General features: G+C 33.8%; 1 protein-coding gene across 1 annotated transcript in view; it reads right to left on the reverse strand.

Annotated features, from left to right (window-relative positions):
* Positions 1–265: 265 nt before the first annotated feature.
* GNAT3 (G protein subunit alpha transducin 3) overlaps positions 266–15,091 on the reverse strand; it is a 39,910-nt gene continuing 25,084 nt past the window's right edge. Inside the window, exons 5-8 of the mRNA XM_045564093.1 lie at positions 13,277–13,405; positions 3,549–3,678; positions 3,201–3,354; positions 266–487 (exon numbers count right to left, since the gene is read on the reverse strand). Of these exons, the coding sequence (XP_045420049.1) occupies positions 297–487; positions 3,201–3,354; positions 3,549–3,678; positions 13,277–13,405 (604 nt within the window). The 3' untranslated portion in view covers positions 266–296. The remainder of the gene's footprint in view (positions 488–3,200; positions 3,355–3,548; positions 3,679–13,276; positions 13,406–15,091) is intronic.

Genomic DNA, 15,091 nt, shown 5'->3' on the forward strand with positions numbered 1-15,091 from the left:
CTAATAAAATTCAGTGTCACTGATGTGTACTGTTGTACTTATCAAAATATATCAGTATTTAGATATGAGGACATCAAAGACACCCTGTTCTCCATGTCCCAAAGAAACTGATGCCTATCCAGACACAGATGACAATACATTCAAATTTTTGCATGAAAACTTTTTGCTTTATAATACTAGTTACATTACTAGATAAGTTGATATAATATATATTCAAACTAAACACATCACACAGCACCTTTTCTTTTATATCCTGAAAAGTAACCACGAGTAGGAGTGGAAGAGAAAACAATTGATTAGAAAAGCCCACAGTCTTTCAGATTCTCTTTGATTATTATATCTGTAACTGCATCAAACACGAACTTGACATTTTGAGTATCAGTAGCACAGGTCATGTGGGAATAAATTTCCTTGTCTTCTTTTTTTAAGTTCAGGTCTAGAAATTGGTTCTTGATGTAGTTCCCTGCATCTTCAAATGTATTTGGCCCTTGTTAAACAAAAAATTTGAAGAGGTAATCATTAAATGCATGTTACAAAGAATAAAATTATAAATAATGTCAGTAAATTTTAGAATTTTACTCTGATATACTAAGTATTGCAAAATCAAAATGGCAAGGATCATTTATCAGGGATGTGTGTAGCATCTACTTGGTGCTGGGAACTACACTTATTCCAATGAAGGCCTCTGGTGGCTAAAATGTAATCTTTGCATCAAAAAGCTCACAATACAGTTGAAATACCAACATATTTATGCAACAAAGTGAGTAATACAAACCGATACACACACACACACACACACACATATATCTCAAATGTTCTCTGTGTTTGTGGGTATGTGCGTGTGTGTGTGTTTTAATATGAACTAAGAGAAAAAGAATAGAATAGACAAATAGGTACAGAAAGAGGTGGTATTTGAGCTGGACCTTGAGAGAGAGCTAGAAGAGAGAAGAGAAAAAGTATGAGTGATAGCAGAAAAGTGAAAGTGAAAATTGCCTGTACTACTAGACTTTAGGGTCAGGTTGGAAATAAATTGAGCTTTAAAGAATGTGGTCAGATGAAAATGAAAGTTTTTTGTAAAGGAATTGTAGGAAATCAGGTAGAATATATGTTATGAGCTAGATTATAGACTATGTTACTAACTAAAGGAGCTGAGATGAGATAGGGAAAGCTGTAGAGAACTATTCTTGATTGATATTTTAGTACAGTGGTAATATGATGAAGGCTGTGCTTGAGAAAGTTTAGTCTAGTAGTAGGACATACAATAAATCACTTGGGAAAAGGCAGAAATAAAATAGGTAGGCTAACAAATGGAGGACAGCTAAAAATGACCCATTGATTGGCTTTATGACAGAGTATGCTTAGAGGGAACTTAACTTAGGATGGAGCAGTAACATAAAGATTTTCAAAGGAGGTAAGATTTTGTTTCCCACTTTATTGTAACTAGAAACAAAATTCCACGGCTATCATTAATATGGCTAAAATCCAAAACACTGGCAATGCCAATGCTGGCAAGGATATGGAGTCAAAGGAGTTCATTGTTTCTGAGATGCAAAGTGGTGCAGTCATTTTGGAAGGCAGTTTGGTGGTTTCTTACAAAGCTAACGATAGTCTTACCATAAAATTCCCCAGTCATACTCCTAGGTGTTTACCTAAAAATTTATGTCCACACAAAGACCTAGATGTTTGTAACAGCTTTTTTCATAATTGCCAAAAATCGGGGATAACCAAGACATCCTTCAACAAGTGAAAGGATAAACAAACTGTGGTTTGTTTATAGAATGGAATATTATTTAAGAACAAAAAGAAATGAACTATAAATCCATAAAAAGACATGGAGGAAACTGAAATGCGTATTGCTAAGTGAAAGAAGCCAGTTAGAAAATGCTATATATTGTATGATTTCAGCCACATGACATTCCGGAAAAGGCAAAATTATAGAAAAAGTAAAATGATCAGTGGCTACTGCTCAAAATACAGTTGGAGGGGCCAGAGGAGGTATGAATAGGTGGAAGACAGGAGATTTGGGGGCCAGTGAAGCTATTATCTATAATGCTGCAATGGTGGATACATGACTTGCATTTGGCAAAACACATAGAACTGTACAACACAGAGAGTGAACCCTAAGTACATTATGGACTTTATTAATAGTTAATAGTGTATCAGTGTTGGTTCATCAATTATAACAAATGTACATCAATGCAAGATGTTAATAATAGGGAAACTGTGGGAGGGGACTGGGAAGGAAGCAATCATACTCCTAGGTATTTACCTAAGGGAAATACCTTGGAAACTCTGTACTTTCTGTTCAAACAATTCATTTCTCTGTAAACTAAAACTACTCTAAGAAATAAACCCTATTACCTAAAAAATATATATAGCCCTTAATTATGAGTCTATATTCAATTTGTAATATTCCTATTGAATCATACTTATGTTTAACCACATGATAAAGGTATGAACATATAAATATTTATGATTATAGAAGAAAAATATGAACACTAATTATAAATTAACTAGCATAAATATTTTTGACAGAATGCCATGTTCCTAACAACTGGGCTACTCCACATACCTAACTGGTGATGTTGGATTTGTGTTCTTGTTTAAATAATAAATATTTCCATCTTACATAATTTCATTAACAACAAAGTATCCAACTATTTACAAAAAAAAAAAAACCCAAAAAAACCTGTTCTGGAACTTGATATTTATAGTCACTGAATAACAGGATCAGCACAAAAATTCTGGGACCTAGGAAAACTGTAAAAAGAGAAGATGTCACTATTCTCAAATTCATTCATGCTGTCCCTCTGGAAACAATGCAGACATTGAAGAGCCACTGAGATTTAATTTATAGCATTACTATATTTCATTAGGAAATTCATTAAAATGCCAATTTGGAATAAAATTTGCATTTCTATTATGATGTTGAACACAATACAGTTTGCAATGTTGCTTGATCTGTTACAGAGAGTAGCAACCCTGGTCCAACCCTTCTGCTTCATTCATTAGAACTTTGCTTTAATGTAAACAGTAAAGAGAAAGCTACTCTTTATTTGTCAGATTCTTTCCAGTTTGGATCATACACATGACTCAAGAAAATGCTTATAAGCCTAAATATTAAATGTCAAAATCCAGATAGGAAAATATATATCTATACAAGAATTTATTACTACAGAACTAAAGGAAAAGAATCTTACCAGTGTATTCTGGAAAGCAGATGCTAAGATGCACCTTGGTTACTTTTTCTTGAAAGAGATCTTTTTTATTGAGGAATAGGACAATGGAGGTGGTTGCAAAATACTTGTGATTACAGATACTATTGAATAAGTGAAGGCTTTCATGCATTCTGTTCTGTTAGGTATAAGAAATGAGAATGTGTAGGATTATTATTTGCAAAATGAGAAGGCTGGAGATCATAAATGAGGATCTAGAAATAGCATTCATTTTTGGAAGGACTTCATTGAATTGGGCAAAGTGGTAGTACTATTGGAAAGCACAAGGTTTGTAATTTATGCTGGCTAGCCTTGTTTGCCTTTTAAACTTACCACTTCTTCGTCTTCCACTAGGACCATGTCATAGGCACTGAGTGCGGCACAAAATATAATGCACGTGACTCCTTCAAAGCAATGAATCCATTTCTTTCTCTCTGATCTCTGTCCACCTACATCAAACATTCTTTAAAAAAACATCAAATGAATAATGAATCTTACAAATATCCCTCAAAATTTGCTTTGAGGTTAACATTTAGAGTTATAAATGGATGCTCCAATATCTTTAAAAGGTATTCCTTTGATTATAAAATAAGTCTTATTTGGCAAAGTTGCAGCTCAAGGACTAAAGAAAAAGGAAACATTAAGTTTTTAAATTTTTTTTCTTTTTTTTTTTTTTAAAGAAGGTAAAGAGAGAGTAATAAAGAGAGAAAGAGAGGAGGCAGAGGAGGAAGGGGAACAAATATTGTCTTCATGCAGACTAGATTAAAATAATTTACACACTGTGACAAACTAGGAAGTTTAAAGAAATTTAGAAATTTAGTTAAAAATCATTAGCTTTAAAAGATTTTGATCAAAGCTTATACATAGTCTCTTGAATGAACAGAAACTGCAAGAAGACTGGAAGCTACTAGAGTTCTGATAGTATGATTCTTACCTGTTATTTGATGTTCCTACATTTATTTGTTTATTCAAACATCTATCATTTGCATTCTATGTGCTAGACATTGTGCTACATCTACTGACACAAAGATGAAAAAATACAGTCATTATTTTCAAAGAACTCTCTGTCTGGTAGAGAGAAAAACAAGTGAGTTATTATAATATGTAATATTATGAAATAGATATTCAAATATACAAGGTAAAATGTGAGTACACAGGAAGATTTAAGGCAACCAAGGAAACAGCAGTAGCAAAGGATTTGAGAAGGCAGGAGTAAGTCTCAGGTGATTGGCCAGCTATGGGTTTACTGGGTCTTTCATGTTACATGAGAAATTTAGATTTTATATTGCAGATAATAGGTGATTATGGGAAATTTTTAGGTAGGAAATTGACATTTTTGGGTCTTTTTGTTTTGGTGTGTTAGATCCCTTTGATCTGAGTCCAAAGGATATATTTAATGAGGAAGAAATTAGAGGCAATGAAAGAAATTATGAGGCTATCATAATAGTTTAAGCTTAAGATATTAAGTACCAAAAAACATCCAAGCTGTACAGACTTCAAGGGTAATAACTATATTTGGAGTAATAAATGTCAGATTATATTCAGTAAATTTACTTATTGAAGATATTTCCCATATGAACCAAGTAGAGAAAATATATATAGAACTAAAGTTTCTCAAATATGTATATGTTTCTGTCTCTGTATGTGCATGTGTGTGTGTGTGTGTATATACACTAATGCAAAATCACTCCATTCAATAGTAGATTAAAAGAGAAGATGCTCACAATATTGAAGATAGTAGTTCAATTGTTAGTAGTCTGGAAATCTAAATTCAGTGTCAATAAGGAATAGTGTATGTGCTGCTAAATACCAAACCCTCTGAGGTTTTAGACTTGCAAAATAAATGGATGAAAGGGAAAGAATTTTGACTTTAAAGTTATATGAAAATTAACAAATAAATTTAATTAAAAAATTAGTAAATATTCCTATAAAAGCAAGAATGATAAATATATACTCAAACACTTAAACTTTTAGTCAAATATTTTAGTAATTCATAAAAGCAATGTTAGTTTTTTTTGCCAGACTTTGAAAAACAGAATTTTATCTATTCCTTTATTGAAGCCACCTAAACTATAAAATGTGGGAGAAATGGAAATAGTTCAGATCATGACTTTTATTTCCTCCTTAAATTTCCATCTCACCAATTATAGTGGATTGATTTTAATTTAACACACCTAACAAGAGTTTACTATCTGCTAGGCATATAAGCATCTTACAACAATTGACTTATTTAAACCTCACCATGAACTTGTAAGGTAGTTACAATTCTTATTCTTATTTTTTAGATAAGTCCTTAAGCAACTTGCCTAATTATTACTTCAACTAATATTTGTTGAGGCTGTTGTGTACCAGGCACCATGATAGGTTCTGTGGGATAGTTAGGCTGTGAAAGTTGTTAACTTGTTAAGTATAAATCTATTTACTTAGACCAGAGGTATTAGTACTCTGCCTACAGGTAGCTCTCAGACCTTCACTAGTGGATCGGAACTAGTTCCACTGTGGAGTCCACCTCTCTCCCCAGGCCAGGCAGTAGTTCTATTTGTTTTCAAAGAGGTCACTGGGCAAAAACTTTAAACTCCCTCTTTCTGGGGGGTTTTGTTCTGTTTTTTTTTTAATGAAGATGATGACCTTCTGCATTCCAGATGTTATACATATTCTCCACCTGATCATATATGAATATGTTATTGATCATTTGTTGGCAAAGAAATGTGATAACTGTCATTGAACAAAGAGGCATTAACTTGTGGATTTTGGTGATTTCAGGGTGGAGTATAAATTATTAGGTTTAAACTCCTGGTGGGCTTCTCAAACTCAAACCATCCCTCTTAGCCCCACCTAGTAGATGCTAACATGTAAGAACCTCCATAGTTCTAGCCTCCTCTTTTGCTCTAATCTCCCACTCAGGGGAAAATTCCCTTTCCATTGCTTACTGGAAAGCTAATCATGGAACTAGGACAAAGGTAATTTGGATGAATGGAATGTTAGTGCTAAGACAGCCCAATGTTCAATTTCCACAGTTGGAATAGCAGTGCTGTAGGAAAATTCTAGGACAACTTCGTTAAGTTTTCTCCACTAAGCAGTCCTTGAATTATCTTTGTTAGCATTTATATTTAGTCTCCATTTCTCTACTTTGATGCCCAACTATACCATTTTTCTTCATTCTGATTAATGCTTTTTAAAACTGTCTTTTAACAATGTTTATGTTTTCAATTAGATTATATTCAAATCTTAAAAGTGTGAGAAAATCCTTCTCTCCTTAAGGTGATTTTGTGTATTTGCTTAGATTCCCTGAATGTGACCAGATATTTTACCTCAGAGAAAATAATCTTATTTCTCTCATGTTAATAGAGTTTTTTATTTTGTTTCATTTTTGGCAGGGAGTCACTAGTAATAAAAACAATAACAAGAATTATCAATATATAGGAATCCTATTTTGTGGACTCTATGGGGAACATAAATTCCCCAGGAGAAGGGAAAAAAAAGAAACTTTATATACTTCCTACATATTTAACAGCATAATGGTTTCAAATGGCTTTCCCCTAAATTAACACATCTAAAGAATCTCTGAGATGAAAATCAGAGTGACAGCAAGCCCAGCAAACTCACTGGCTATGTCTTGACTTTCTCTGATGATTCAGCTTCTTTGGGGCCTGCTAGTGTATTTTACCACCAGGTGTAAGAAGCAGCCGTTCTCCTCTTCAGGTAAATACATACAACTGTGATAAATAACAATAGTTGGAACAATACCTTACAGTTGTATAAAAGTCATCTTAGAATTGTGTGTTCTCCTTGAAAATTAAATTCAAATCTACGGTTTTATTTGCTCCTCATAAAAATTCTTTGTGTCACAAGGGAAAAGAGTATTATGCTCGTTTTACAAGTGGAGAAACGGAGACTTCGAGAGGCTAAGTGATTTGTTCCCAAACTCACAATTAGTAAGGACCGGCAATGATGTAATATGACCCTTAGCCCAGTGTTCTTTCAGCATATCACGTAGCTTCCAATAAACATGTTTTAATAAGCTTTGCTTTCTCCCAAGGAAGAGAGGACAAAGATTACTCAATCTTGGTGTTAGCATTTTATTCATATTGATAAAATAGCTTCTGAAAGTCTATCTTGAATTGAATGCTTATAATTTTCTCATTTTATGACTCACTTGATAAAGAATACCTTTTTTTCTGTGCAGTCTGATGTAGGAGACATAGGTCTGGGGAGCATTGAACATTTCCCTAATGCCATCTGCTATTGTTGAAATGAAATGCTCATTAGCAAATCAGACAAAGGCCAGAGTTTTGCTTTTATATTTATTCTCCTCCTCGACATAATGATAACTCTAAGAACAGTTACATTTTGTTTTGCTATTATTGTAGTAATTTATTTTTCATACATCTCTTTTCAATTTTAGCTTTCTTCTAAATTTTAATTTAGGTCTTATTTTATAGAAGTATAAAGTTGTACAATTTATTAAAAGAATTTGGAGATTCCCAAAGTGAAGTATTTATTTATATTTTTGACTGAGGAAGTATTTTCCTTACATATAAACACAAAAACAAAGAACTCCATTGTGATCATTCTGTGAAAAACAAAATTAAAATTAGAGAAAAACATGTATATGTGCTGTAAGGCAATTTGGACTAGTAAAACATAAAGGACAATTAGTAAGGGGAATGGGTGTGCTGAAATTCATTTAATTCTCAGAATATAGTAATGGAAGTCTTAATGATGTTGAGTAGAATTTACAGTCTTTATTCTGGGTTTTTGTCTTATTTATTTAATATTTTAGGAATGGTAATACATATTTATTTATTAAGTCTGATATTTAAGATAGGGTTCTTAAAGTTAAAAAAAATTTTTTAAATGACTGATACTTATGATGTAGCTAAAAATTGACAGGCCAGGCTTTTAAGTGACAGCTAAACCTTGATTATTTGTTAAATTGCACATGGAATTAATATAGGGCAAGCCACCAAAGTTTTATGGCTTTATATTAAACAGTTGAGTAACAGTTGAGTTTTATAGTTATATTTTAAACAGCTGGCAAAGCTTCAACCTTTATGGATTTATGTTAAACACTGGGCTATTCAAACTTCATATCAGAATAAATTATTATGACATAATTTGCCCTTTATAATTATTATGAAATGATTACATCATCTATGATAGCTAAAAATCAACAATGCTACTGCAGCTAATGTATTTGTTAGATGTCTTTGTTCATCCTATAAGCACCTGATTATGTTTGAAAAATCACAGTTTCTGACATCTTCTACATATTTGATGACATAAAAATAAGGTCTTAATCTGAGTAGGAGTTTATTCTGTTGAATGGGATTTATTCAAGATGTTTGGCTCTATCAGAGTTGGTATAACCTCTTAAGATGGCTCATGTGAGAGGGTCACCAAGAGGATCTATGTCATTACTAAATCGCCATAGCAACATGGTCTAACCAAATCTTTCCCTTATGTCCAGTTCTGAAAATAGAGAAGAGTAGATACTTGTGGACACAAAGGATATGCACAGTGGTCTTTTTAAATCCCTTAATTGCTTATGATTTAAAATCAGAATTACAAGGACTTATGCCTACGAGCGGGTCAGAGTCTCCAAATTCCCAGGTTAATGCCATTATATACTTTCTACTACGTGTTTGTGTGTGTGTGTGTGTGTGTGTGTGTGTGTGTGTGTGTGTACTCACATTTGGAAACTTTAAATGCCCACTAGATAATTTTCTGATTATTGAATAATGTAATTCATAAAGTCAATAAAATAAATTCTGTCACTATAATCAATTAGACATCATATTATGTAACTTATTATTTCATAATATTAATCATGAACATGCCTGAAACAAATATATATGAGTTGTTGCTCTATGAGATATAATAGAGAATAACAAAGCTGAATTAAAATATAGCTGCTGGGTGAACAACCAAACTCCTAAGCTTAGATGATGCATACTCCACACAAATGAACACAGTATACATGATTCAACTTCATGTTTCAGGAAAACTGTAATTATTTTATATAATAGATCTGTTCAAACATTGGTGAGAACAGTTATGTTGAACTTACAAAATCTGAAGCTGTGTGTTGTAATAGTTCCTAACCTTTTTTTTCTTTAGCTCCCATACAGTTTTAAGTCCTCTCAATTCTGTTTTTTAATCACTAGAGAGAAAATTTTTTCTCTATAATTGTTTGATAAATCCTTGCAAATCTATATCAAAGTTACTTGTTCTGAGGAATTATTCTGTAAAAATAGCAGAGCTCACATTTGCATTGCATTTTCCACTTACATAGTACTTTAATGTCTGTAAAGATAATTTATCTTACCAGTTTGACAGTTGGAGTTCTGGTTTGATAAGAACTCTCAGGTAATTTCCATTAAATTAGATGATACACAAAGATGATACAGTACATTGGTAGAGAGAATTTTTCATGTTAGTGTTCCTATTTAAAATTCTAGAGTTCTCTAATTTAATATGTAAATTAAGTCTTTAGTTTTAAATAGTCATAGGATGATTTATGCTATGTGAATACAAATCAATGCTAATGCAATATATTTTAATACCTGGGCACTTGCTGAAATGAAGTTGGAAGGTACATGATTTTTATACTTCATATTTTGAAATACTATAGAATTTAACACTACAAAAGCCTGTGAAATTTTGGACAATCCTATTTAGCACCTGAAATAAAATGATTTAGCTGTGAGAATTTATTAACGGATTAATATATCTCAATTGCTGTGACTAAACTTTAAATGATTTTAAATAGCTCCTTAAGAAAAAAAGCACCACTTAAAAATAGTTTTGTAGCAAAATTTAAATATTATTAAAATTTTATTTTTTAAATAAAGACTTTTTTTAGAGAAATTCCTTATATCTGAGTAAGGAGCTACGGTAACTTTCATCTTCTTCCTCATAGAAAATGCTTTTAATATTATAACACATCCTCTTGAGTCAGAGGGAAAACAAAAGCTCTTAAGAAAACAGAACAGATCAAAACCCGTTTTAGTGGAGAGCAAAGAGGTGATAGTTGTATGGTCAAGGGAATGTTATGTCAAAATAATTCCTAACTGGCCTTCACAATTCAATTGACACGTTACATTTTAACATTGATACTGTAATAGAGAATTAGCAAGACTCCCCTCATTGCTTCATAAGGGCCAGCAATATGAAAGTAGAATAGATCACCTTCTTATATGACTTAAGACAGTGCTTCACAAAATTAACCACAGAACTACAAAAGGACTGAGGAAAATGATCATGTACCAATGGGGATCTGGAGGCCTACTTTGAAGAGAGCTTGAAGAGGGCTAAGGAAAGTATATCTTTAAAGTAGTATTTCATTTTTTAAAAAAATTAAAGCTGTATTCTCAAAAAATATTTGTTTCAAAAATTTCTGATTACTTATATTACTGGGTACTGAATGAAATAGGTATTCCATGACTTTTTGAGGTTTTGTGTGTTCAATGACAATTGCCTTGTACCCTGGTTTTAGAAGCACTGACTTGTGAAGTACCACAAGACCCTGCCAACTCAAAGATAGTTCCCCAGCAGATTGTCATTTTATCCTCCCTCCCTGCTTCTCTCTGAAATTATAAGTGACCAAAAACATTGGAAAAAGCATTTTACAGAAGAATGGTTTCCACCCCAATTTATCTAATTACCCATCTGTGATGTACAGTGTAAGGGGTGTGGTCTTTGAAAACAGAAAGATGTGCATTTTAATTCCATTTATAGCACTTCTACGTAAGACCTTGGGGAAATATTTGATCTCATTCTGACTCCATTTCTTGATTCTTTATCCTACATACAGATAGCAATACCCAGCTCATCACGTGCTTAGCATACAGTGTTTACTCATTCAGCAAAAATTGACTGTATTCTTACTCTGTGCTAGCCACTGTGATAAGCATATCAGGTAGAGCTATAAGCAGATGTGTTCCCTGGCCTCCTGGAGCTCAGGGAGTATGAAGCAGAAACAGAAACAAAAAGAACAAACTAATAAAGAAACAAGGCAATCTCATACAATGGTAATTTTAAAAGAGGACAGCAGTGTCATGTGTTAATATTGTAATGGAGATGGGTCACACTAGCATGGCTAGTGAAAGCTGTTTAGTTGCATTTCTCCCCAACTCTGCATTAAGTGACATCACCTTGGTAGGTTGAAATCAGTGATGGTGGGGGTATTTACACCAGGGAAACCATCAAGAGCTACAGATCAGCTCTCCACCCTGACTCTCCTCCCTGCCCTGGAGAGCCTGTTGTTAAACGTTTACCAGCACGCTGTCCAGTATAATAGTTGCAGTCAGATATGCAGGGATGGGAAATAGAGAAGATGGTCGAGGCTCCATGAGAGGGCGGCATTTGATTTGGGAACTTAATGATAAGAAGAAGATGTTCCTTGCAGAGATCCAGAGGCAGAGCACTTCAGGCCAAGGGACTAGCAAGTGCAAAGGCCCTGAGGCTTGGAATGTTAGAGAACAGGTAAACATGGTAATTTATAAGAGTGACCATTTCTGTGACAATATTTTTTGGTATTGTATAGCAAGTGACCAGGGCTATAAGCTTTCAGGTGGTCAATAGATGACATTAATTGACAAAACTGGCTTAGGATTGAGACAATTTGGAACCCAGAAAATTCCTTTGGCTTATGAAAGGTAAGCTATATCAAACTATAGCTCTCTGCTAGGACTTCTCTTCATGTAATCTTCACAACAAATGTATTAGGCAAGTAAAGAAATGGTATCTTTGTGTTTCTTAACTCCTGCTGCTAATTATTGAAGAGCCTGGAATGGGAACTTTGGTCTGAGAAACCTCAAGGCCACATTCAGTTCTAGTCCGTGTTTCAGTGAGACATTGGGGAAAAGAAAGGAGAGTAAGACAGAAAAGGGACTGTGTCAAAAATGCTTTGACTAGGGTAGGAGCGACAGAAGGGGGAAGCAACGGGACTCAGGCTGCTGAAGGAATACTCCAGAAACTGTGTCAAAGATCAGGAGTCTGAAGAAAGTTTTTGCCAAAGAGGAACAGTGAAGCCAGCACTGACAACAAACTTTTCTTACATTTGCCAAGAGAGGATGTTGATTCCAATGTGTGCAGTCCCTTTACTCTAATTTAATCTTTGGCTCACTTTTCAAAAAATTAACTATTTGTGGGCCTGAAAGCAGAGATTTCTTTTCTATTAATTGTGAATATCTTATCTACACAATAGCTATTCTAATTACATACCGTATATAACCTACTGTTCCCTTTTTTGTCACAAATGGATACATATAATTCATGTCACTTTTCTCCAGTTTTTCTCCTCTTTAAAAATGTTCTCATTATTGGATGCATGAATGATCTTAGTAGTTGCATTTTAATAGATTTTTTCATTATTACATAATATAACTAGAAACTGGTATTAATGTTTAATATTTCATTAGGTGCTTAAGTATCAAAAATATTTTCTAGCATTTTAGCATGGGTTTCCATTTCTTGGTATAGTAAATGAGTAATTTTGCAGTAGAATTTCTGGAAAGGTCTTGATAATGGAACAGCAATGAAAATAATGATTCATTTTCATACTCAAAACATGCTTATAAAAATATGCCTTGTTGTTCCAGTAAATAGCATCACATTCAAATAATACTCTTCTTAATTATTTGCATTTTTTAAAATTAAGGGAACAGATGTAACATGAATATTTCAAGCAAATGGGAGAGTAGGAAGACAAAGGAAATAGGATTCCTGGCACCTGTGGCTCAAATGTTATTTAAATATATTTTCTTTTTTTCCCCCCAAAGCACAATGTTGCTTTTAAGTATGAGGAAAGTGAAAAATAGCCACCACCTGTTCAAGACAGAGGCACTTCAGCCTGGAAGGAGGGATGAGGCTCGGGGTGGGGGGTGGGGAAAGACTTCAGGGGCGGAATAAGGGACAGTGGGACTGAGAGGGAACCAGGCCTAGTGAACATGCCCCAGGATCACTGCACCTGCCTCTGGTTAGAGATTGTCTTCATGAAAAAATATCGAGCCCGGTGCATACTTCTGTTCATAGTTAGAAGAGACATTTGATCGTACCTGAAGTGCAAGTCTTTAAAGGAGAATTGAGTTTCAATGATCCCAGTCGTTTTCACTCGAGAATGTAGAACATCTTGCTCATTTGGCACATACCCGGGTGCTGTTATTCTATCTAAATCATTAAGGTAGCTAATCAAAACAAAATGAAATAGCAAATAAATTTTTTAACTTTTCATTTGAAGATCCTGGGATTCGGTACAAGTGAGTTTTTAGTTTAGGATCCATTAAAAATAATAAACTCCAGACAATTGCTTTTCAAACTCTGCTCATCTGCAGTAAGGGTTTGGCACCTAGGAGGTTGCAGAGCTGCAGGGCACTGCATGTGGCACACAGCTGACCCCCGGGGGCCTCTTCTAAAGGCGGCTAAATCAGTGTTTTCTTAGCCTGTATTTCATGAGGTTTATGTGATAAATTTGCCGGTACATGGATAGCAGTATGAAAGAAAATTTCTATCTTTAGGGCCTAGATCATTATAAAAAGAAAAAAGCTGCCTTGTAATGGTAGTCTCCAGACTATCCTCAAAACTGTAGTTTGAATTTAGGCACTCTGGATTTTAACAAAGTGATTTTAATGTCATAATTTGAAGGTTGTTTGTTACTTTTGCATGGATTGCCTAGTTAGGACTCAGCCATTTCCGTTACATGCCTTGATGATATCCAGTTATCGCAATGAAAGAAGTACCTCTTGTCTCTCCTGCTGGTCCATGCTGGAACTAACTCAGGAAATTGCAGATCCAGCCCTGAGTCCGCACTCCTGGGACAGGAGCTGGGAGAGGAGGCTGAACTTATCCACTGTACCCTCTCCCACCTCCTCATCCATCAGCGCATTGTTGTGCCCTTAACCCTTCCAGGAAACTTTATTAAAAATCCTACTGTTGTCAGGCTGAATACTGTCTTCTTTCTGCTCACAGGATCTACGGGTGGGGATGAGCAGGAATAAATCTAATTAAGCTGTGTACCTTCTAAGAATCTGGTAGATTAGAGGAAAAAACTGTTCTTCACTTCTTCATGCTTGAAACCAGATAATGTCTTTAGGCTAAAGCAAAGTGTTTTATTGCTTGAAAAACATTTTGTAAACCACTATTCTAGACTTTTGATTCCAAATCTTTAGTAGCTTAGCAATGTGGCTATTTCTGTGAAAATTTTGAACATAAATATTAGTAGTCTGGTAGTGTTTTCATGACAAATTTCAGCATTACATTGAACCTAATTTATTTATATACATACTATATATATATATATATATATATATCTTAAATAGAAAGATAAAGGTTGAAGTACTTCAATTGAGATAGAATTTGAGAGCTAGAATCCAGCTGAATGTTAGTGTTCAAAAATTGAATTCATTCAGGGATTAAGTTGAGGAGCTATTATGTGTAAGGCTAGCACAATGCCTTAGAAAGCAAGTTGTTTTATGATTAGAAAATAAATTAAGTAGCAATATAGGTAATTAATTCATGGAAGATCTTTTTACTTTTAAGCTGAAATAAAATAAGAATGGACAGATATCCTAAAAGGATGTTGTTCAAGGACAAAAAGAAAATCACATGTCAGAAACACACACATGTATAATGTGAAAATTTAGCAACATTGTTTTATCCTAATAAAGATTCAGTTTTCTTTAAAAAGGAGCAATAAGATATAAATATATTAAAGAAAGTATTGACTGATTTTGCTAGTTTATTTTCTATTTTGGGAAGCAAATCCCTTTGTGAATTTTGTATTGATTAAGTGGTAGGTGCACTATTGGTCAGTGGGTTCACACAGGAGTAAAAAAATATATAAATAAACACATTTACCAAAATAGAGATTACAT

Source organism: Lemur catta, chromosome 11 (assembly GCF_020740605.2).
Source record: "Lemur catta isolate mLemCat1 chromosome 11, mLemCat1.pri, whole genome shotgun sequence".
NCBI classification, from domain to species: Eukaryota; Metazoa; Chordata; class Mammalia; order Primates; family Lemuridae; genus Lemur; species Lemur catta.